This window comes from Coptis chinensis, chromosome 1 (genome assembly GCF_015680905.1).
Source record: "Coptis chinensis isolate HL-2020 chromosome 1, ASM1568090v1, whole genome shotgun sequence".
Classification (NCBI taxonomy): domain Eukaryota; kingdom Viridiplantae; phylum Streptophyta; class Magnoliopsida; order Ranunculales; family Ranunculaceae; genus Coptis; species Coptis chinensis.
The window spans coordinates 42,567,930-42,591,052 of NC_141456.1; the positions used below are offsets into that span (position 1 = coordinate 42,567,930).

Below are 23,123 nucleotides of genomic sequence, written 5' to 3' on the forward strand. Positions count from 1 at the left end.
ATATGAATATGTCAATAAAACAAATGAGGTTATGGCAAAAAAAATTAAAAATTTATAAGTTCAGATGTTTCAAAAATTTCACATTCGTTTCACTCATTTCCGCCTTTGTTGAAACGAAATTTTTGATGGAATATCACTCATTTTTTGTGTGGTTTGGTTTCGGCATGTGTTCGGACGTAAATAGTGTATGGGGATACCGAGATGGAATGTAACATCCCGTCTGGGTTTTTTAGACCGAGACAGAATGTAACATCCTGTCTGGTTTTTAAGTCATTCTCACTGCATCTTTTACTATTCCAAACATTGGAATTATGGATGGGGATGGTGGCCCATTGGAATTATTGAGGGTACATTTGGATAGACATTTGGATACAATGTGTTGTCACTTGGAGAGTGAACAAAAATCTGATAAAATATGGTCAATTGGTAAGTGGACCAAAATCGAAGTATCACATGTGACCTTACCTTTCATATTTCGTTTTACTCTTCTTTCTTTTAGATTAAACAAACAAACATCCATCTTCTTCCCCACAACCAAGCTAAAAATAGGAAAAATGTCTAGAGAATAAAGAATTGCATATAACCAAAGGTTATGGGGAGGATCTAGTAGTAACAGTTCGTCTTCAGGTTTTACCAGGTCGTCTTCTGGTACTTCTGCTGAAGATGACTACATGGAAAGAGTAAGAGATGAGCATAATGATATGATGAGGTGAAGGAGGAAGAGGAGGTTGTAGTTATTATCTACTGCTGAGGCATTAATGACTCAAGCAACCATTGAAATTGAAGATGTGGATACAGACAAACGCGGTGGATCTGTGAAGGGCAGAGAGTACACGTTTAGAGATGGTGGTGATTTCAGTAAACAAAAGATAATGAGGGATTACTTCACAACACCTTGTAGGTGGCCTCCTCATAAGTTTAGATGAAGGTACAGGATGACAAGAGAGATTTTTATGTATATGTTGCATACTGTTGCATCATTCGACGATTACTTTAAAGACAAGGTGGATGGATTGGGTCGGCAATCCAAGCAATTTCTGGGTTACAGAAGGGACTAGTTGCAGTTGCACAATTAGCAACTGGTTATTCTTCTAATTCAACAGATGAGTATTTACAAATTGGAGATTCCACAGCAAATGTATCTATAAAGCGTTGGTGTAATAATCACGGCGTTTGAGGAAGAGTACTTGAGACGACGACTAACCGAGGCGCATTAATCGCTAGGATATTATGAAAAATGCGCAAAATTTCCTATGAAAGTTCCAACGTATTTCCTATGTATTTCCTAATGTATTTCTTATAAGTTCTTATGTGTTTAATGAGTTGTGTTTTAATGAACTATATTACAATGTATTTTAATTTTATTGGTAATTGTATTTCTATGAAAATAATTATATTGGATAGAACATACATAGTGCATTAATTAAAAAAATAGTTAGATAAAAATACATAGTTCATTAATTAAAAATACAATGAAATTAAAATACATAGTGCATTAATTAAAAAGACAGTGAAATTAAAATACATAGCGCATTAATTAAAATACATAGTGCTTTAATTAAAATAAAATACTAGATATTACATAAGCTTAGTTAAAGCTAGAACCACCTGTAGCCCTTGCCCATTCAGCACGTATTTCAGCTTGTTGTTGCTCGATTATAAAAGCAGTATCGGGATGGAGGACACTTGTATCGGTCGCTAAAATCTTAGCTTCATATTGCATCTTTTGAAGCTGATTTTTTTCCAATTGCACCTGATTTTTTCCTGCTTGAATCCGATTTTTTTCTTCTCTTGCCATCACAGTTATTTGACCATATGCAAGTTCCTTTTCCCTAAGTTCTAAGTATTTTTGTATTTCATTTGGATCTTGTGAAAATGTATCATCTAAACGTGTAAAGTAACCCTCCAACATACCAACTGATTTTTCTTGGTTCATTTTGGACTTGGCTTTCTTCGATCCAAGAGGACACTCCATTTCTTTTGGACGCTCTATTTCTTGAGAACCCTCCAATTCAACTCCACCAACACTTGGTGAATTAGAAATTGAATCTTCACCATCATTTTTGCGACCTTTTCCCTTTGTAGGGCGGCTTGACCTTGCCTCAAAAACGTTACTCCACTTTAGATTATCCTTGAGTATAACGTAACAATAATCAAGTGAAAAAACCGATTTTTCTTGTAGTTGATACGTCATCCTTGCCTCGGACAACTAAAAAATAAAATAGTAGTAATTAGACTAAAATAATCACTAAGACTAAGATAATTAAACTAAAATAATAATTAGACTAAGATAATAATTAGACTAAGACTAAAATGGAAATAATAAATACACTAAGATAATTAGACTAAGACGGAAATAATTAGACTAAGACTAAGATAATCAATAAATTCCAAATTGACAACGTTGTAATTACCCAGCTTTGTATTGTTGTACCACTTGCATGTCGAGCCTCCACCGCATTCACAATTGCAACAAACTTGTTCATCATTTTTGAAATATATTTCCACCTACCGCTAATTGAATCGGAAGACCTATGACCTATCCGACCCACATGCTTGATTGAACTCGTTTGTTACACGATTCCAAAATCCTTTTGCATTTTGGAAAACACCAACAATGGAGTCTTCACTAATTTTTATCCAAGCAAGACATAGAGCTTGATCATCGGACATGCTAAAGTGAGTTTTCGCTTTTGCTTGAGATGCTTGAGTTAATGCCATTTGATATTTTGTTTTTTTTTTAAGAACTGATTTTAAAGAAGAAGAAATATGATATATGATTGTTGGAAGTGTGAGTTGAAATGAAACAAATATTGTATATATACCAAAGTTTTTTATTTTGACCGTTTTTGACCGTTCTGACTTTCTGACCGTTGGTAAACTAGCCGTTAGGACTCTGGACGGGATGTTGGATTCCGTCTGGTGAGTTTTGTAATCCAGACGGAATCCAACATCTCGTCCAAATTTAACAAGTCAGTCACTATCTCGGTGGAAGATTTCACCTTGTTTTGAACTGGGAAAAATAGTCACCGGGTTTTTCACCCCTCATTGCACAGCGCTGAAAAAAGTCACAAACCCCCCTTTTTTCCCTTCATGCTCTTATATATTTTTCATCTTAAAACACAGCCCACATTTATCACTCCATAGATGAGACCGACCCGCTTCAAAATAGTCATGGCACAAATTTAAAAAAAAAAACAGAAAGCAAAGACTCTGCCACGTCAGAAATAACTAGATTTCATAATGTCGTTAGCTTCCTCATCACTTAATCTCTCACTCCTCCCTCTCTTTCTCTCTGTCCACACACACACTCTCATTCCTTCTTCTTCTACTCTCTTTCCCTCCATGGACATAACCAAGTTATCTTCAAAACCTCAAACACTTACTTTAACATCTTCTCTATCTCTTTCACCTTCTTCTTCTTCTTCTTCTTCTTCTTACAAGTTTTGCACTATACAAAGAGAATTCCTTGGTAGTTATAACCATAGATTATTAAGACCACAACTTGGTCTACTTCTTCCTTACAGAAAAAAGTTCAAGAAACCAATGATACACTCTTCTAAGTTTGTCTTTAGAGCTTCTCTTGACTCACAAGCAATTGTTGTCTTTGTTGCTGTTGCTGCCATTTCTGCTCTCACTGTACTTTACTTCAAGTATATTAATGCTAGAAGGAGTAAAGAGAACGAGAAGAAGGTAACAAAGACGTAGAAACTTTTTTCTGAAACTGTTTTTTTGTTTTGTTTATATTGGTTGATGATTGTTAGAGATGGAATAACAGTATTAGTGTGATAAAAGGATTTAAACTTTAACTCAATGTTTGTTAGTTTAATAGAGGATGGAAGTAAACTCAGCATGTCAATAATTAGAGTGCAATTGAAGTAGGATCAAGGGAAGGTTTAATGTATGATGCTCAATTGAAAGGTCGGTTTAAAATCGATTAGCATTATCTCAAGAAACAAATAAATGAACTGTAGTTGTGTAATAAAAAATAACAATTCATATATTTAACTACCTTTGTTTCACTCATTTGTAAACAAAAGCTTAATTTATTTGGGAAAGTGGCTTTTATGTCCACTTTAGAATTAGGACTTCCTTGGTATGTAATTGAATGTATGTTTTGAAAATGAAGAGAAAAGGCTGAAAAGGTAATATTAAATTATATGACATGACGAGGTCCGTCAGCGTAAGTGGCTCTTATAGGCCTTATGTGGTCAATTATGCCAATGAGTCTCCTCTGCATCCGGTAAGATTTCTCGAAGTAGGATATTTTACTGATTTGAGGCACACACATCACCCTATCATCTGTTCTTCTCGTTATGTGAAGGGCATTTGAGTTTAACATAAGAAATATTTCAACTAAGGTATTTTTTTTCTTCTTCTTAAAGTTAAGATCTGCATTTTGATACTTCCGTTAAATTGTATAGCATTCAGGTGCTGAAGATGCTGAGAGTGTTGAAAGTATTGAAGTATTAAAAGAATTGAAAGGTGTACAAAAGCAGGCAGGTGAAGGTCAGACGTCAGAGCTCGTGGATACTAATGTAGGCGTCCACATGATTGAAAGAAGCTCAATAGCTGAGAAACACAGTGTGAACATCAAAGGTTTTCAGAAACAAGGAGTCCTCCATAAGAATATTGGTTCAAATCATAGAGAAAATGTTGTCATTGAAGCATCAGACTTATCTGGTTTTGATGTTCTTAGTTCCAATACTAGTGTTTCTGTATCCACTCAAGAGCTAGAAGGTATGGATTCGAATCGCCTATCTCTTCTACCTCTTATCGATTTGAACTACTTGTGCATAAATTTGTAATATTGAGAGCGGGATGCCTGAATTTCTAACAGAAGTCCCTGGTGGTGCTGAGTTTGGATTCAAATCGCATCATGCACTAGTGGTTCATGTAAATGAAGAGATGAAAGAAGTTCATAAACCAGATCATGTCGTTGGTGAAGCAAGCAATCTTCAAATCCCTGGATATAGAGGCTTCCTCAAAGAATCTGCTAGAGAAGAACTTTTCACTTTCTACGAAGAAAACCAGAGCAGAAATAGATCTGTTTCAGACCTCATGGATCTAAAATCAGCATCTCCTCATTGTGATCGACGTAGAAGTACCTTATCTTCGTTGCTTAGATCTAATACAGTCAATGGATCAGAATTATCAGCAAATAGATCCCATCATTCTTCAGGTTATACAATACGTGATCTTTTACTTGTTGCCAATAATCCCCATTTTTTTTTTTTTATTCATTTTTATCTATGCGTCTTTGGATGCAATCAGAAATTGTAAGTTGCTTACTGTACTAACGTTCTACAAATTATGCTTCTTAAAGGACTGGTGTCTTTGGAGCGACAAATGGCTCTTGCACAGAGTAAAGATGGCTCATCCAGTAAAATGGAAGAGGGTTGGGTGCTCCCCAGAGATACGGGAAAAGAAATTGCAGCTCAGAACAATCAGAGTGGTTGGCATGAATCCCCTCCACTAAAAGGAAGACATGCCAATATTCAAGACAATGAGCCAAAGTACCTAAGCAACTACAACCGGTTGCTGAGAGCTGGAAGGTACCATTCATCATTAACAATTTTGTCTGCATATTTATCCACTAGAATTGAAAGAAGTTATGTATTTTATACCTCATTTGTCGTTACCTAAGTATCCACTCTTCATCAGCTTGTTATAGCAATAATAGAAATAATGATAAATCTGTCTTTAGCAGGTTATCAGACTGCATAGAATTGCTGAAATCGATGGACCGAAAAGGTTTGCTCGATATGGATAAGGTAGTTTCTATCTGCTTTAGCTGTGAATACTAAGACATAACACCTTCTCAAACCTCGCCTAGAAAAGAAGAACCTGGTGGTGATTTATGCTTTTTCCCTGTTCTTTGTATTTGCCTTTATGCTTGGTTTTTTTTTTCGGTTTTAGTTTGGTCTTTTCTAGTTATCAGTTGTTTGTTTGCAATTCCATTCGAGACAAAATTTTGTTTGGGAGACCAATATATGGGTTTTGAAAACCTTAGGCTCACGTATGGAAGTATGAAGGATGTATCCCGAACAACTTTTGTTGCTGAAGGATAGAAATGAATTTTTGTGGACGGGTAACTTGCAGTATCATCTAGATCTATCAAGAGACCTCTTCGATCAGCCCATATACATTTCCATATTTTGGATATTTCAACCCAGCATCACCAATTTGGTGGGAAAATATCTATGCCTTGCGTACTCGCTATTGGTGTCTTTGTCATCATTTATTGTAATGATTGTTGTCATTGGATTTGACTTTTGACTATTACCTTTTATATATGTTTATCCTTACCCACTAAAAAAGAAAGAAAGAAAGGTCATGCTAATAGTCTTTCTATATTGTTTTTCTTGATTGAAAATGCTTCAGTCTGTTGTATTCTAATTTTAATGTGGTTCCAGATTTATCATGTGAAGTTTTTCAATATCTGTAAAAGTCAAAAAGCTGTCAAGGAGGCATTTTGTTTTGCTGAATTGATTGGAAATCCGACCTTGAGTACATTCAACATGCTTCTGTCCGTTTGTGCAAGTTCACAAGATTCTGAAGGTGAATTCATTTCAGACTATCATGATGTATGTTTTGTGCTGACCTGGATTATATTGTTTGATGATTTTTAGTCTTTCATACATTCACGCTCTCCAGTACTGAAGTCTCCCTTCTAAATTTAGGCACCTTTCAAGTTTTGCATATGGTCAAGGAGGCTGGGATGAAAGCTGATTGCAAACTTTACACTACTTTAATTTCCTCTTGTGCTAAAAGTGGGAAAGTTGATACCATGTTCAAAGTATGATCACTTTTGTTTTTGCTTTTCTTGCTTATTTAAATATGAAAACTTGTTGCATCCTTCATCATTTCAAGACCCATCCTAAGCCCTTGTGTTAGTTCAAAAGTCAAAACATACACCATTTTATGTTTTGTCAGCTTGCAGAAGGATGTAAGCTTAGCGGCAATCCTTCCCTTAGGGTTTCATTGGCTTTAGTCCCTATGTCCCGTACCCTTTGCCTTTGGGTAGGGAATCCACAGGAAGAAGAAGGAAATCTTAACTTTCTTTTTGATATTGTCAATAGTGAGGAAATGATTCAGATTTCATAACCAACATGGTTTACTGTTGGAGAAGTAGCATATTAGAATATGGGTTTTAGTCCTACATCGGTAGGTAGCACTAGTAGTTAGTCTACTCTCCTTATATTAGGAAAGTCAGCCCCTATGTTGGAGAAGTAGCATATTCTAATCTACTACTTCTCCAACAGTTACAATGAAGGCATCTTTTCCCTAGAAATGAATGATGGAAGAGGATAGCTATACAAAATAAAAAAATTGAAGAAAAATTTATTTATTTTTAATAAGAATGAAACCACCTATTATGTATTGTAAAGGCTTTGACACATTCATTTGAAAATCCAGTTTCGTACTCTTTGCTAATCTTCTATCCCGCATCTTCGAAGACATTTTTCAGCTTCTTTGAATTTGTTAATACCCTCGTCGTTCACTATTATTTCAACTTTGTTTAGACTACTGATAGATGATACTCTCCAGTTCTCGTGGAGTAGCTTTATCTTATTACGTAGTGACAGCTTAGGGGAACTTTACTTTGTGTCTCATAGAGCACAGCCCCCATCCTCCACCACCATAAAAAAAAAAGGAAAAAATTGCTTGGGTTTTCTTTCTCACTCTGAATTTTACATTAATAACTATAAGCGGTCTTAATAGGTGTTTCATGAAATGGTTAATGCTGGAGTAGAACCAAATCTTCATACATATGGAGCATTGATTGATGGTTGTGCCAGAGCTGGACAAGTTGCTAAGGCATTTGGTGCTTATGGTATACTGAGATCTAAAGTATGTTTTCTTTCTTTTTTTCAGTTTTCTGCGGATAGGTGTACAATAAAATTTATCAGTGGTGTACTGGTGTCAAATAAGTGTTAAATTATTTTTTTTCCATGTCCTCTGTTTTTCGAGTTCCTTGAGTAATATACGTTTCTTAGATTATTTCCATAGCTTATTGTTTTCCTTTTTTACCATGTTATATTTTCAATTTCCTTGACTTAAAGTCTGTATACTGTATTGTATAAATAGGGAGTTTGATTTCAGAAATTCTTTTGCTTATGCCAATTTACTAATATCACATAGAATTCATTTATGATTGAACAACATACGTTATAATACACGTGCCTCATTTAAGGCGATCCACCTTTTACCTTAAAAGAACTAAAATCTTAAAGTTTTGGATTTCCAGTTGTCAGTTTTCCTTCATATTTAACTAACAGAGTTTTGATGTCTTCCAAATGACACTTCAGACATATGCCATGACCTAAATATGAAGTTGAGTGACAAATAGGTTATGTTTTTTAGTTCCGACCTTATACAGTAATAGGAGTTCGATGGAGAATTAATGATAATTGAAAACTTCCTATTTGTTGGAATGGGAATTTGTGGTTGAAAGTGAACAAATCTGCATGGTAATCAAAACATCTTTACACTGAACAACGTACTTAATGCAGTAGAATGTGAAGCCTGACAGAGTTGTATTCAACGCACTCATCACTGCATGTGGTCAATCGGGAGCAGTTGATCGTGCTTTTGATGTTTTAGCTGAAATGAAGGCTGAACCTACACCTGTTGACCCTGATCATGTCACTGTTGGTGCTTTAATAAAAACGTGCACACAAGCTGGTCAGGTTAGCTTTAGATACAGGTATCACATCTTACGTGTTGTTGTTTTAGTCATTTAATTTGGATAACCTTCTTATTCTAGTTTGATCGGGTACACGAAGTGTACAAGATGATCCATCAATATAACATCAAAGGTACACCAGAGGTTTACACTATAGCAATTAGGAGCTGCAGCCAGCTGGGTGATTTGGAGTTTGCACTTGGTGTATACAGAGACATGACAAGAAATGGTGTGGTCCCTGACGAGGTACTTCTATCAACTCCAATATTTCAGAGATGCATACGAACTGCAAATCTGTTACTGGATCTCTGAGTTCGATTTGATTCCAAAATTTCAGATATGACGTTTTAGTTTATGGCAAGTCACTAATTGTAAACAAGACGCGAGATTCATGATCAAGAACCCTTTTTTGGCGAAGTAGATATTATTTTGCCTCTCATAATATACTGGCATCATATACCCTTTTGAATGTTTGGCTGCATCCAAATTCCGATCTTCATTGGATCATGCTACTTATGCCAGTTAAGATATAAGCAGGACCGAGTCCTCGATTGCGTATTTCTTGTTGTCAATTACTCATTTCTATTTCCTACTTTTGTCGTTTGAGAAAAATTCTATGTTTTTGAGTTTTGAATGGTATTATGTTAAACAAGCAACTATGTCGTAGATTATTAAAACGCATAAAAAGGATGAGATAGCCTACAGAAGAGCGACAAGAGAAAACCATAGACAAACAACAGCATGACGTTGCCACATACTATCAACTCCCAAGAAAAGCAAATATCTCAAATTTTATTAATTTGAATATGGTACTTTGTCAACAAGCAATATGGTTTAATATATGCTGAGAAGTTCTGGGTCCACTTATTTGCAGTTGTAGTTCAGGGTTCATATCACGTATCTGCTTTGCTAATATCCCGGGTTTCATAGTCAACGTAAACTATACACCGGTCATATTTCCACATGCATTATTAATTCTTATGTCATATATGTGTAGTATTTGTCACAGTAGTTTCCGTGTGTTGAGTATACTTTTGTCAGATGCTAATTGTTTTTTCCTAAGTCTGATGTCTTTCACCATGAGGTTTGTGTATTACCAATTTGACCTTTTCTTTGCGCACAGATGTTCCTCAGTGCATTAGTAGATGTTGCTGGTCATGCGGGGAAGGTAGATGTTGCCTTTGAAGTCCTACAAGAAGCCAGAACTAGAGGAATAGAACTTGGAAACATAACATATAGCTCACTGATGGGAGCCTGTAGCAATGTAAGTCCACTTAATGTTTACTGCACTATCTGCATCACAGGTTAATGACCCGAAGATTGTGTCCTTAGTCGGAACACAACTTGGTTGTGGTGGAGAATGAGACTAGATCTAGGATCTCACTTTTATGTGAAGCTCGCTGGGATGGGTTTGATTAATGAACCCAAAACCTTGTCCTTGGTACAGTACATAAGTTGGTTACGGCGGAGAATGAGACTAAATCTAGGATGATTTAGTTTCACTTTTGTGTGAAGCTCATTAGGCTTGGGCCTACCATCCAGCATTTGACTCAAATTATCCCTTCCAGTATGACATGGACAGGATTAAGCAGGAATTTCCGCCCATTTCCTTTAAGTTTCACAATAGTTTTATCCTTGCCAAACCATCTATTCTACGTGCTTGAACTTTTTGGTAGTTCAAGTTCTCTCCTTTCTTGTGCTTCATTAGAACACACACATCTCTATAACTTGTTTATGCAAATGTGTGTATTATTTTTCTTAATCATTTAATACTCAAGTATTTATGCTCCAGAACCTGGTAGATGATTAGAAAGAGTTCTAACTTTTGTATTTCAGGCAAAAAATTGGCAGAAGGCACTGGAGTTATATGAGGATATAAAGTCCTTTAAGTTGACCCCAACAGTTTCAACGCTGAATGCTTTAGTTACAGCCTTGTGTATGTCTCTTTACTGTGAATTACTATTTTATAACTTGAGCGGCTGCCCATTTTCTCCTCTAATCAACTATCAGGCCAATTTTTCAATGGTGCATTGAATTGATTTTGTTTTCATATGGTGGTCTATCTTCTGATAGCTTCTATATATATTGTGATTTGTGCCCGGTCCTCCAGTCCGAAGCATATAGACTGCTACATGTTATTTATGTCATAAGAGATAATGAGGGTTGGTGACATGGACCAATCATCTGTATATGATAGATTTTGCATTTTCGCTAGGCGTTATGTAGTAGGTGTGCAATTTTTTCTGAGTTTATCCATAAAAAAAATCACAGGGAGTCGGGACGCCATTCTTTCCTCTTTTTGTTGATCTGCTAGTTTGGAAATTAGATTGAAAAATCACATAACCAAATTACAGGTGACGGAGACCAACTGCAGAAGGCTGTTGAAGTTCTTGATGAGATGAAGAAAAGAAGCGTGTCGCCAAACATCATCACCTACTCCATTCTTATAGTAGCGAGTGAAAAGTAATTCCTGTACCCTTACTATTTACTTTATATAGTTGTAATGTTTACAATTGTTCTTTTTATATTTTGGACATTTAATCTTATCTTTGGGAGTAGTAAATTTTACCTGTTGTGTATAGAAAGGATGAGGTTGAAGTGGGTTTAATGCTCTATTCTCAAGCAAAAAATGAAGGTGTCATCCCAAACCTCATTATATGCAAATGCCTAATTGGTAAGCTCATTGGAGTCCTTCTCATTTATTACTTCATAGCTCATTATATGCAATAGAAACGTAGTGCATCTATTGCTTTCTTGCGTATAACATACATTGCCTGGATAGCATTAGTTTGAAGTGTTACATGTTATTGGAAATGTGAATAGAATCATTCAAATCTTAAAGGAGAATCTCAATTCCAGTTAAGTGTTTTGAAAATTGTACCTCAACATAAGTAACTTTCACATACATTTCTAGTCAAGTTTCTTATATTTGTTGTTTTGTTCCTCAAATGCTATAGAGAACTCTTGTACTTCAGATTTTGCTCTAGGTTTTATAGTTGAGTGTCATAGCTGCTCTCACATCTGTGAAACCCCGTACAGACATTCAACAAAACTTTTAAGCTTTTTTTCCGTGAAAATTATTGAGCTGTGGATCGGATAATGGCACCATATGGGGAAGGCAGACATGGTAGGTGGATGAGTCTAGTTTGACCTTATAGGTTCAGTATGTGTAAACTAATAGTGGCAATCAAGGACAAAGTCCTGGAATGGATATCCAGCGATGTTCACAATCTGTGCAAAAAAATTGAACTGTATTCTTGGTGCATTTATGAGCCTTATGTGTTCTGATTTCCCATGCCTTTCCATGCTGCCCATTCAGAAGAACAGCCTTATGGTAGATGCCATTGTATGGGGATGTCCCTTCCTTTGTTGGGGGTCTTCATCTTAGGATAAACCGGTCTGGACGTTGCTACGCTGGTAGAGCCTTTAATTCTGGAGCATGTTGGTGGCCAGCAGAAGAATTGTCAATCTTAAATATTTATAGATCCACTTAATCAAGAATCCTGCTGCATAAGTTGTCCGTTTTTGCGTGTAAACTGGCTCAACATTGTCCTATCCCTAAAAAATCCCGTGTTTCTTATAAGCGGATCTTAAATGCAGAGATCTTGGTCAGGAGAAGTCTGCAAATCTCCCTAGATTGGATCTTTCTAATACAGCCTATGAATAGTGTAACACTAATGTTGCAACATATGTTGTTTCCTATACAACATTGCTATCACTCATTAATCAGAAACGGCAATTACATATTTATATATATATACTCAAACTTAGCGTCAGAAAAGACAATAGATATTACCTGACCTGATCTTGTGCGGAGGCTCGCATGGGGATTACCTTTATAAGTAGTATCTGGGCACTATTGTAGGCTCTATTGAGTACCCGATTTTCTAACCACTATTGTAAGTACTATTATGCGTATCAGGGCATATTAGATTTAGACATGACTTTTCAAATGCTAAACTCTTAATTACGGTATATTTTTTTCTCTTTCCCTCATATCTGTAATTCAAGAAATTCAATCTCTTAAAAGGTATGTGCTTAAGGAGGTTTGAGAAGGCATATTCACTTGGCGACCCTGTTTTTTCACTCAAGTCAGGAAATCCACAAGTTGACAACAAATGGTACGAGTTCCGTTCTCTTGTAATATTTTATGAGTTCAATTTCTAGGATATGTTTTTTATCACATAATTGTTTAAGACTTGGCCAAAGGCCTTCAGATGCGAGCCATGGAGTCTCACATTTTCTTTCCTCACTATTAAATCGGTGTATGCATACTCAGTAATGATAGACAGTGTGAAGTTACGTAGCCAGTTTGCTGCATGGATATTTCTTGATTTTAACTATTTTTTCCCAATCATCAAATTCACTTCGTGATAATAAACTTTAGCATCAGTGTTGTCACAGAAATCGCAATGGCGTGGCTGTAACCCCCCTCTTTAAAATTATTTAAAGAGCTTTCTTTATCTGCAGGACATCATTGGCCTTAACAGTGTACCGTGAAACAATTGCATCTGGTGTACTACCTACTATGGAGGTCTTTTCATCACTTTTGGGATGCCTGCAGTTTCCGTGTGATACTTCTTCAAGAACTAGACTAGTTGAAAATCTAGGAGTGAGTAGTGATGCTTCAGTGTGCTCAAACCTATGCTCATTGATAGAAGGATTTGGAGAATACGACCCACGTTCTTTTTCTTTACTTGAGGTTAGTGAGCAACCCTATTAACACGCCTGTTCATTTCTGACTTCATCAACTACGTACAGTTATTAACACAGTTGAGCCTTTAATGAGTTTTAGGAAGCTACTTCACTTTGCATTCTACCATGTGTCTCCTTCAAAGCATGTCCCATCATTGTTGATGCAAGAAAGTTGCAAATTCATACTGCAGAGGTGAGCTTATTAATTCAAAAATCTGTGGAAATACTTCTACGTCAATGATCTATAAGTTTTAACCATTCAAAGTGCTATCATATATTACCCCATGATAAGCTGGTTCTGAATGGTGTACTCCTTCATTCGTGTTAACAGTTTGGCAGGATGATTTATGCCTTAGTTCAGGATTTTTTTTTTGTGTTTTATCAAGTATAGTGGCTAACCATGTTGATGGTTATTTGGGCAAACCATTTAGATGAATCTCTGATTTGAGATGTTTTCTCGGTTTTTTTGGTCCCATTTGGTGTTGTGGTTTTACGGAATTACTTTGCTTCATCTTTCTCATATTTCATATATCTTCGAAATTTGTGGATCTTATAAGGTCACATTCCTATAGCTTAAGAGTGAATCTTGTAGTTTCCTTATTAAGCTTCATGTCACTAATTTCTTGTTTTTTCTTTCTAATTGCTTAGGTGTACCTCCTAACAATTCTGAAGGGTCTCAAGCATCGGCTTGCTGCTGGTATCCCACATATACTTAATAACCACTAGTCTAAATTGCTCTAGGGAAGTTTTCATGTGCATTCCTGGAAACATCTAGTTTAAATTCAACTGCTTACCAACATCCCATCCTGAATCACTTACGTAATGTCACTTCTGTTTTTCAGTTTTATGTCTGAATTTGGGGTGGGGTGGGGTGAGCATAAATTTCATTTTACTTGATGCTACAGTTTAAGTTATAAATCTGGGATACATGGTAACTTTTAAAGTATGAATTAGTTTTTATCCCAATTAGTACTGGTAACTTTCACTTATTAATTGTGTAACTTTCTAGTGTAGCTGTTCTTTTTTAATTTCAAATACACCATCTGAATCCAAAAACAGTCATTTCGATGGAAACCCAACAGAAAAAAAGAGAAACTGAGGGGGGAGGAGAGACGTATTGTATTAATTAAAAAAGTTCGAGAAAATATTTTAGGAGTTTCTTTTCGTACATGTTTTCTTTCTTCTTCTCCCTCCCTCTTTTTTCCTTTTTAATAAGTAATTGTATGTCAATGGTGAATTTGCACCAGGTAAGCTGACTCGAGGATCTTTTAAATTCAGCTTTTTTATTTGTCAAAAATGAATTCAGTGGAAAGTTTATTTCAAGATCGTCTGCAGAATCTGTTCTCTTGGTTGTGTGTGTTAGAGTTCTCTTGATTGTGTGTGTTGAGTGATACAACGCCGAAACGAATTAAGGCCGTATCCTCTCTTTTCTCTCTTTCTTCTCCATTAACAATATAAATTCTTACTGTTTGAATGCTGTGTGAGAACTTGGTCACCCTACAAGTTTACTTGAGAGTCTAAATTCACTACTTAAATCTTGAATTTGATGTCTCTAAGTACAACTCTATCTTTTCCTTCTTTCTAGTTGGTAAAATAACATGTACTATAATAGTTTTTCTTCTTGACATTGTTAAATGTTCTTAACTCTCTTTTAATTCCATTTGCAGGTGCAAGGTTGCCAAACATAAATATTGTTCTACCTGTAGAGAAGACACAAGTTCTGACACCTAAAGGAGAGAAAACAATCAAGCTGGCGGGAAGGTGAGAGTGCTTATCTCTCTTTCAAATATAGCATAATAGCAATGACATGTGATACGATTCAGATATGGCGATTTGGTATTCTCTGGCATATACTGTTGAAGCTAATGTCTCTGTATGTTTGCTAGGAAATTCTGTTAGAATGGAAATATTAAATTAGGCCAGTGCGTAGAAATTGCGCTCTAGTGTAGGCAAAGCCACTTATAGGATTTCTAGGTTCTTTAGGCATTGTAATTATTCTAGAACCTAATACTACACGATTATTAATAATTTTAGATAACCCAGGTCATATTGTTGGGAGGAATTATGACCATCTCCTTGTCAATGTCCAGTACATTTAGTTTACTATTGAAGTCCCATGTATATAAATCCCTTTGGTTCATATAATGAGCTTGAGTCACCAATGCCTGAGCTCACATTTACTAATCAATTTTTCATAAACATTTGTTTGGCTCATATACACATGTATTAGTGCTACATGTCTATCTCGAAGATGACAGGTCATCTAAGCATTTGTTTTTTTCTCCAGCACATGGGATTAATTAGATTTTAGAAGAATCTCAATCGTAAGAGAATCTTCTAACTACTCCATCAGTCTAAAATGGATGGCTTAGTCGACAAATTAAACCAGGGGAGAATGTAACTTCTTGTTACCACTCTAAGGGGATAGCTTGACTTTAGATGATCTAACATGAGATTGTTTTAAATTCATTTATGATATGCGCGCCTTGAAAGTTCAGGGCACGTATTGGGCTATATATAGCTAATCACGCTTTCATGGTTTGGAAAAGGAGGTGTATACCTAAAAACTAAAAAGTAAAAACTACTGAAATTTCACCCGTTCTACAACCATGTTAAGCTTTAAATGGCATACACACTATGTCTTTGATCTCTTTCAATACTTTTTACTATGTAGTGATCTGTCATATGAGTAGTCTTGAAACTCTTGATTGTTAGAATAATATTCCGGAATTGGGTTGATGTAAGTATGTAACCCATATTAATCCAGATAACACAAATTCTGCAATAGGTTTATTAAGCAGTTAAGGTTTCCTAAAAGGTTTTTATATGAGCCACGAGACTACACCTGATATTCTTGGCCAATATTAATCAAGTAATTTACACGTTGACACGTTCAGAAGGGCTCTAAGTCACAGTCAACTAATACAATGGTGTTGGTGCATGCCTATAACTTAAATGCTAGAAGAAGAGCCATGAGTTCGGATTGAATACTTGAGAGACACATTTATCATTTTTTTTTTTTTTTTTTTTTTTTTTCTCAAGTCTTTTCTTTCGATAACTGATGTAAATTAAACCTATAATTATGACCTGCAAAAGGCTTTTTTAACAGGTTCCCTTGAACAAATCATACTGAAATGTAAATAATATAATAGTGCGTATGTGATTCAAGTTGCTATCACACGTGTTAAATGTCAAATATGAGAACTGAGACACTGATAGCCAGACTGGATATTCGATACACCTTTATGTGCGCTGCACAGTTGCGCCTATCCCCTTAGTTAGATATGCATTTCTCTATATAGACAAAGTGTCTCTGTCTCGGCCCCTATACTATTTGTTTGATTTCTTTTCTATTTTATTTTATTGCATTTCACATATCAGAGGACCTATATTTGTATTTAGTCCAATCAAAAATAATTCTCCGATATCTGCCATAAAAGGGCCAAGCCATAGTTTTATAATTGAGTGGGAGGTCCTTTTCCTTTCTTTATGTTTGTGTATTTGAGCACGGTATAACATTTAACATCTCATATATTGGTTGCTTATTGTTTAATACATTTTGGTCGACAGGGTTGGTCAATCAATTGGAGCTTTACTCAGGAGGCTAGGACTACCTTACCAAGGAAATGAATCATATGGAAAAATCAGGATAAATGGAATATCTGTGAAGCGGTGGTTCCAGCCCAAGCTTGCTTCTCCTCACAGTGGAAAACCTCCGGAATTTAACTCAGAACTGCGTTTGGGTAAAGGAATTTCAGGTCAACAACGTGATATCCGTATGCGCAATCTGTATTTGGATGTTAGAGGAGATGATCAGGAATAACTGAACATATTGCAGAGGGCACACTTATATCGTGAATGATAATTTTAGGCATGCTTCTTTACTTCTAGAAGTTTACATGTCGATATTGCCTGCTTCAAGCCTTTGGAGTATTGCAAGTATAGTAGAAAAAAGAATTCAATGCGGCCTTTTTTGGGTAGTTAGGGCAGAATGTATAGAGAAGATATCATTTCCTGTACAACATTCTCTTCTTTTCTTTATTGAAAAAGTAGTACGTGTCTTTGTGTTGCGCCAAGAATTTGTTGCTAGAAGCATTTGGACAATGAACAAAATGGCCATATGAAGGCCTGGGATTGAGAACTTTTGCCTGGAAGGACGCCATTAGGGTCTCTGGGGAATAAGCATCAGCCAACTTTATGCAGACAGCAACTTCAAATCAGTAGCCAGAAGCTGACAATTTCATTACATAATAATGTATTTATGTTCCTTTTGTCTCTTCTATTTTTGTTATTCAATACAGCAGTGTACAGAGATCGTCTAATATATATATCTAAACACCTTTAAAGAGGCGCACCTGAACTGCCAAGCCTAGCTTTAGCCGCCATCACATAGAGGCGTGGGCGAGCTAGCCGTGTACCGCGTTTTAATCCTATCCCCATTCTCCATCTGTCCATTTTAGCCTGCTAAGCCCATCCGGCGTCCGTCCGGGCTTTTTCTCCAACCACCATTCAACACCTGTTTTTTTTAGCCGCTCAACTCCAAGTCGTCGTCCACAACTTCCACCGCTTTCTTTGACTCTATCAAAAAAGAGAAACAAAAAACAAACTCCCAGATCCACAAAATTCGTCCTTATCAATATACAAACATCAATCAAAATTGATTTAATCAAAAGTTTTTATCTTATCTAAACACCTTTAAAGATCAAGAATAAAGAGCAACGATTTATGGTATTGCTTCTTCATAAAACAGAAGAACAGCTTCTTCATGTATGTTTCTATAATAAAATTTTATTCTATTTTTTTTCTCAGTTCCATTCAACAATTTATGGCTTCTGATTATCATGACTACCTTACTCAAGGTTTATGTTAGAGGTGGACTGTTTGAAAAATCGAGGCAATTACTACTCGAACTCGAAACATTGGGCTATGCTCGTGATGAGGTATGCAAGGGCTTATTATACTGTAATTATATTGAAGCAGTTGTCCGAATTTGTGTATAATATAAACTCTTTGTTTCTATATTATTATGTTTGTTTACAATGGTTTAGAATTTCAAAATCTGTCTGTTTATATATTTTTTCTAGAATAATTCCATTCAGTTGCTTAATGATAGCTTTAAGGGTTACTCTGATAGCTTAAATTGCTGCATGAATTAAGAGATCTATGTTATTTATAATCCTAAAATTATTAGTTAACCAACAATATAGTACCATACACGATGGATGTTTCTGTTACAATTTCGTTTGTTAGCCCCACTCATTTTGTCTCCTTTTTAAGTCGGCTTGATTTGAAAATCGCTATGCCCAGTAACCTTGAAGGATCAAATTTCAAATTAAAACCATGTCTTGGGGTTATCAGTGTTTCGTTTTTCCTTCCTTATAAAAAAATCCAAAAATAAATACTAATTCTTAATCCCAAAAGGACTGTTTTAGGCTATCGTACATATAACTCCGACGGCCTATAATTTAGGGAAGATTCTCAAATGAAAACGAGACAAATCGTGTTGTTCAGCAATGTGTGGATAGACTCTTTCCCATGACTCATTGAAACTAAAACTTTACTTAATCGCTTCCTCTTGCCGATCTAAGCATCTGTTAACATTCTCATTACTTTTTCATGCTTAATATAAATTGACGGTAGTACTTGGTTTTAATATGAATTGCCGTGACTGAACTCTATACCGACTGAACTCCTTTTCTGCTGTTTTGTTGTTATGTTCTGTATATAGTGTTATTATTATTGTTCTTTTTGTTTATACAGAGACAACTGATAGAACTTACATATAATCCAAGGAAATTGCATTGGTCTGCCCGCATCAGTATGCACTTAAGCAGTTTGGGTCCTATCAGTCCATGAAGCTATTAGATCCTTTGGCAAATGTAATTGCAAATGAACCTATTGTTGTTAAGAAGGGGGAGCATATTGACGAAGTGAAGCCACAGGAGTGACAACTCTTCTTACATCAAAATGTTATTCTTTGGCCTAATTTGAGTGGTAAGTGTTTTTGGTCAAAACTGTGTATTAGCTTGTAGGGAATCAATACAAGTTTAGTAGCACGGTTTGATTATTTGTTGATTAAAATGATTTCCATTTTGCATTACATTCAATACTAATGAATATGTTATATTATCTATTTGCAAATAATTAAAAAAACAAATATATACTAATATTTATTTACATTTATGCTTTCAAGTCTATTATGGTTGCAAAGAAAGTTACTCCATATCAAATATCATACTAACCCTGTTACAGATTTATGCTCGCAACTATAAGAAGCCAAATGTAGGTCAAAGCAACAGTTGCTCTGAGGGATTTATTTGCCGGTACGAATTGAAATGCCTGCTTGAACGAAAAATACTAGCATCAAGAACAATAACGGCTACTATTACTACTGGTATATTACCATTTTTTACCACTGTTTCCCAATTGATTTGCGCAGTTACATGCTAACCTCATGTTACCCATACTATAGATACCAAATAAGGGAACCGTCAAATTGTTTCTCTCAGCTCAACAACTATACATGTAGATACATATTCAACTTTAAAAAAACAAAGCCTTGACGTTCTTAGCCTGACCTGTCAAAAACAGTTGATACCTTTTCGAGAATTTTTATATATTTTTGCTGGCTTAATTATGCTAATATATATATCTAAACTCGGAACTTATTTAGAATGATGGCATGTCTGTTTATGATTCACTTTACTTGATAACTTCTGATGTTCCCTGTTGCTAGAAACTGTTGTCATCAGACTTTAGTATTAATAGAGCATTTTATGTTGGTTTCATACTAGACAATTTTTTCTAGGTGATTGAACCGTACTAACATAATAGCATGTTTACGTACATTTACAACCTGTAAATGAGGGCGACATGCTTTAAATTTGTTTTTATTTTTGTTTTACCTTTCTAAACTTATTTTCCATGATCTTATCACTGATAATAACTTAATGGCAGTTCAGTCATATATATTAAACAACCATGATGATTTTGTACTCTAATACACAGTAGTCAAGGGCACAAAGCACTTTCGCAGACTGTTAAGGTATGTGCTACCCCAATTATTCTGTTCGGGATTTTAGTTCTTAACAGACTATGTCTTACCTACTTAATTTTTGTCATAAGGTAATTTGATATGCAAGTTGGATAGTCAGTGTTCAACATTAAACATTTCTTGCAAATTTTCTTTTGTGCAAAGAGAGGGAGTGCTAATCGAGCTATATGTGAGGGTACGTTATCTTTTTGCAATTTGTTCAGACTAGATTATGAAGCTAAGATAAGATGGAAGATGTGTTCTCTTCTCATTTGTAAGATTACCTTTTTAGTTTGACATGTTTTTTCGGTCCTATATGTTTATTTCCAATGTTTCGCTGCTGTCTATATTTTTTATATTACTACCCTTCTGGTGTTTCTTTTACTACTTAGATGGCCTTCAAGTGTCTTTAAATAATGATATCATTGTAGGGACGAACTGTTCTTGCTATCCAGGTCACCTTTCTATGGAAAAAAAATCTTCTCATTTACAGGAAGCCTATATGTAATGGTCTAAAATGTTTGTGCTATAAAAGCTTTATTGGTCAATTACCTTATTAAGATTACTAGAGTTGCAACACTTGCCTTAATACCTTGCCTGATGACTTCATCCTGCCTTTATGACCTGGGACCAATTAGTTATTTGCTTTTCAAATTTTAAATTCCAATATCTTCATGGCCTCCACACTAGAAAAAAAATTTAGCCCAATGGTTTCGTGATAATGGACAACTACGTCAAAATCATTGAATCAGAAATACATTTCGCTATAACCATACCAAAAAATGATTAACTTTGGATATTGTTTTCGCAGGTACAATTTTGCATTTGCTTCTTTTGAATTGTGCTGATCTATCCCTTCTCCAAATCAATATGTTAATGCACATTTTAAATTACGCCGAGAGCTTCGAATAGGATCATCTGTGAGGCAGTGATAGAGGTAAGAATTTGTGATCGAATTAATTTCTATTGTCTCCTCTACCTTCTATCTTTAGTGCAAGCTGTTCTTTATAGTCTACTTACACACTCAGCTTTCATATTGAACTTTTTAACCCATGTTTCCTTACTCTGGTAAATAAAAGTTTTGATTTCAGGGAATTTAAATAACACATTAGTGCATATGCTTGATATGTGTAAGATCAAGTAGATTAAGATGATTTGCACAAACACCACAACGTCACGATATTGGTTTCAGTAGCTGATATAATATTTTGTACCAATGCAAAAGATCAAGAATCTAATGATCTAATGTTTTGTGCCAGTGCAGAAGATCAAGCTTATGCTAATGATTCTCAAATTGAACACTCATTGTTTTCTCGGTGTCATAATTCAAATCCAGAGTACAGACTAGATTCTAAAGAAAAAATTACACCGGAACTGTCATAATTGAAAAGATAAATTTTGCGTCAAGTCTGACTTAATTACCATAAACAAAAATAATTCATATAATGAAAATTTGATGAAATACTATCTTTATTTAAGTAGTATACCTACTGAATGATGATTATGTTATGTTACTCCCAGGATAATTAGACTTACATATAGTCCAACTGTTCGAGTCTCTGGGAGTATGAGATTATTTTGCAATAGTTTGGTACAACTTTTGTATGTATATACTATGAAAGTTTAATGGTGACAATTATTGCAGATTCCTTGACCAACCAATCGTGATGAAATTATGTCTGGTGCACCTAACCCATTTGAGTCTGACCAAGATGGGTTGTACACACCAGACCTTTATTCTACCTGCAAAATTGACCGAACTCCAAGTCGCCAAGGTAACAATGAGCATGTTACATGTGTGAACAATCTAGCTCTTAATGAAGTAGACTAGGCCAATTAATGCACTTGGAAGAAACTATACCAACATGCCCGAAGCAAGATTTTACACCCCATAGTAAATGCCAAGCACTGAAGATGAAGACTAGATAATAATGAGCATTTCATATCAGCAACGGTCTCAATCCAGAAGTACTCTTACAGTCGATGATGCTAAGGAATTCACTAGGAGGAGGAAGGTGCTGGATCTGAAGATTTGACATGTCGCCAAACATATATATTGCATATGGACAATATATGTGAAGTTTTTATGCTAGGATAGTTTGGCTTTCATTGTGTTCGACTCTTGCATTTTTCCCCCATTTTTATTTATGCCTTATTTTTTGGAAATGATATTTAATTATAAGCTTCCTATATAGCATTTCACTATTTGGATTTCAAAGTTTTTGTTTCCAATAGGAACACATTACTATTATCTTATATTAATTTCGATGTGCACCATTTTCCACTAATTGATTGACTCAGAAAAACAACATGCATACCTTCTATGTATTGGCTATGTTAAGGACTCTGCAGTACTTAACCAGAATTGAAGTTTAACTTCTCTGGATACTTCCCTAAACCACTCATTAGGTTTATTTAGAAAGAAAAGATGCTGCCAATTGGGCTCCAGATGAGGTTTTGGAATTAGCCCTGTTTTATGTGTGCTTGGATTTTTAAGCAGTATATTTTGGCCTAAAATCTGTAACCATTCATTCAGACCATTGTAGAAGTTTTATAAGTCTGAAACCGTTCATTAAACATCAAAGCGTTTTTTTTCGCATTCGCGCATGCTATCACGTGCGTAGCACGTGCCCGCTACTAGTGTTAAATAATTCCTCTAGTAGTACCAGTATGGATTTGTGTTGAACAACTCTTATCGTGGTCACT

The 23,123-nt window shown here is 35.5% G+C and overlaps 1 protein-coding gene and 2 long non-coding RNA genes across 12 annotated transcripts; 2 read left to right on the top strand and 1 right to left on the bottom strand.

Moving 5' to 3' along the window:
• The first annotated feature begins 3,205 nt into the window (after positions 1-3,205).
• On the top strand, positions 3,206-17,720 carry MRL1 (Pentatricopeptide repeat (PPR) superfamily protein). The gene is made up of 20 exons (XM_086601875.1): positions 3,206-3,693; positions 4,425-4,740; positions 4,841-5,182; positions 5,327-5,555; positions 5,711-5,774; positions 6,417-6,561; positions 6,684-6,799; positions 7,726-7,854; positions 8,520-8,693; positions 8,771-8,935; positions 9,813-9,953; positions 10,526-10,625; positions 11,044-11,152; positions 11,272-11,363; positions 12,720-12,810; positions 13,160-13,391; positions 13,485-13,577; positions 14,033-14,081; positions 15,052-15,145; positions 16,955-17,720. The coding sequence occupies exons 1-20, from the start codon at positions 3,244-3,246 to the stop codon at positions 17,205-17,207; spliced, it is 3,384 nt and encodes a 1,127-aa protein (XP_086458001.1). The 5' UTR covers positions 3,206-3,243; the 3' UTR covers positions 17,208-17,720.
• A 53-nt stretch (positions 17,721-17,773) lies between these two features.
• On the top strand, positions 17,774-22,635 carry LOC147524099 (uncharacterized). 10 transcript variants are annotated; one of them, XR_015218536.1, is made up of 8 exons: positions 17,774-18,151; positions 18,244-18,324; positions 19,145-19,378; positions 19,637-19,778; positions 20,393-20,429; positions 20,510-20,613; positions 21,229-21,354; positions 22,063-22,635. It is a non-coding gene; the product is annotated as an uncharacterized LOC147524099 (long non-coding RNA). The 10 variants fall into 10 exon arrangements; XR_015218530.1 differs by having other exon boundaries at positions 17,965-18,151; positions 20,342-20,429; positions 20,510-20,691; XR_015218526.1 differs by having other exon boundaries at positions 17,965-18,151; positions 20,342-20,429.
• On the bottom strand, positions 19,345-22,063 carry LOC147524100 (uncharacterized). The gene is made up of 2 exons (XR_015218553.1): positions 21,525-22,063; positions 19,345-20,804 (listed from the first exon to the last, which is right to left on the bottom strand). It is a non-coding gene; the product is annotated as an uncharacterized LOC147524100 (long non-coding RNA).
• Positions 22,636-23,123: the final 488 nt, after the last annotated feature.

Excerpts from the sequence above, each read along its gene's own strand:
- MRL1 (XM_086601875.1), top strand. The coding sequence starts at position 3,244 with ATGTCGTTAGCTTCCTCATCACTTAATCTCTCACTCCTCCCTCTCTTT. Across the intron at positions 5,775-6,416 it reads GTTTGCTCGATATGGATAAG|ATTTATCATGTGAAGTTTTT; the intron begins GTAGTTTCTATC and ends ATGTGGTTCCAG. Across the intron at positions 9,954-10,525 it reads TGATGGGAGCCTGTAGCAAT|GCAAAAAATTGGCAGAAGGC; the intron begins GTAAGTCCACTT and ends TTTGTATTTCAG.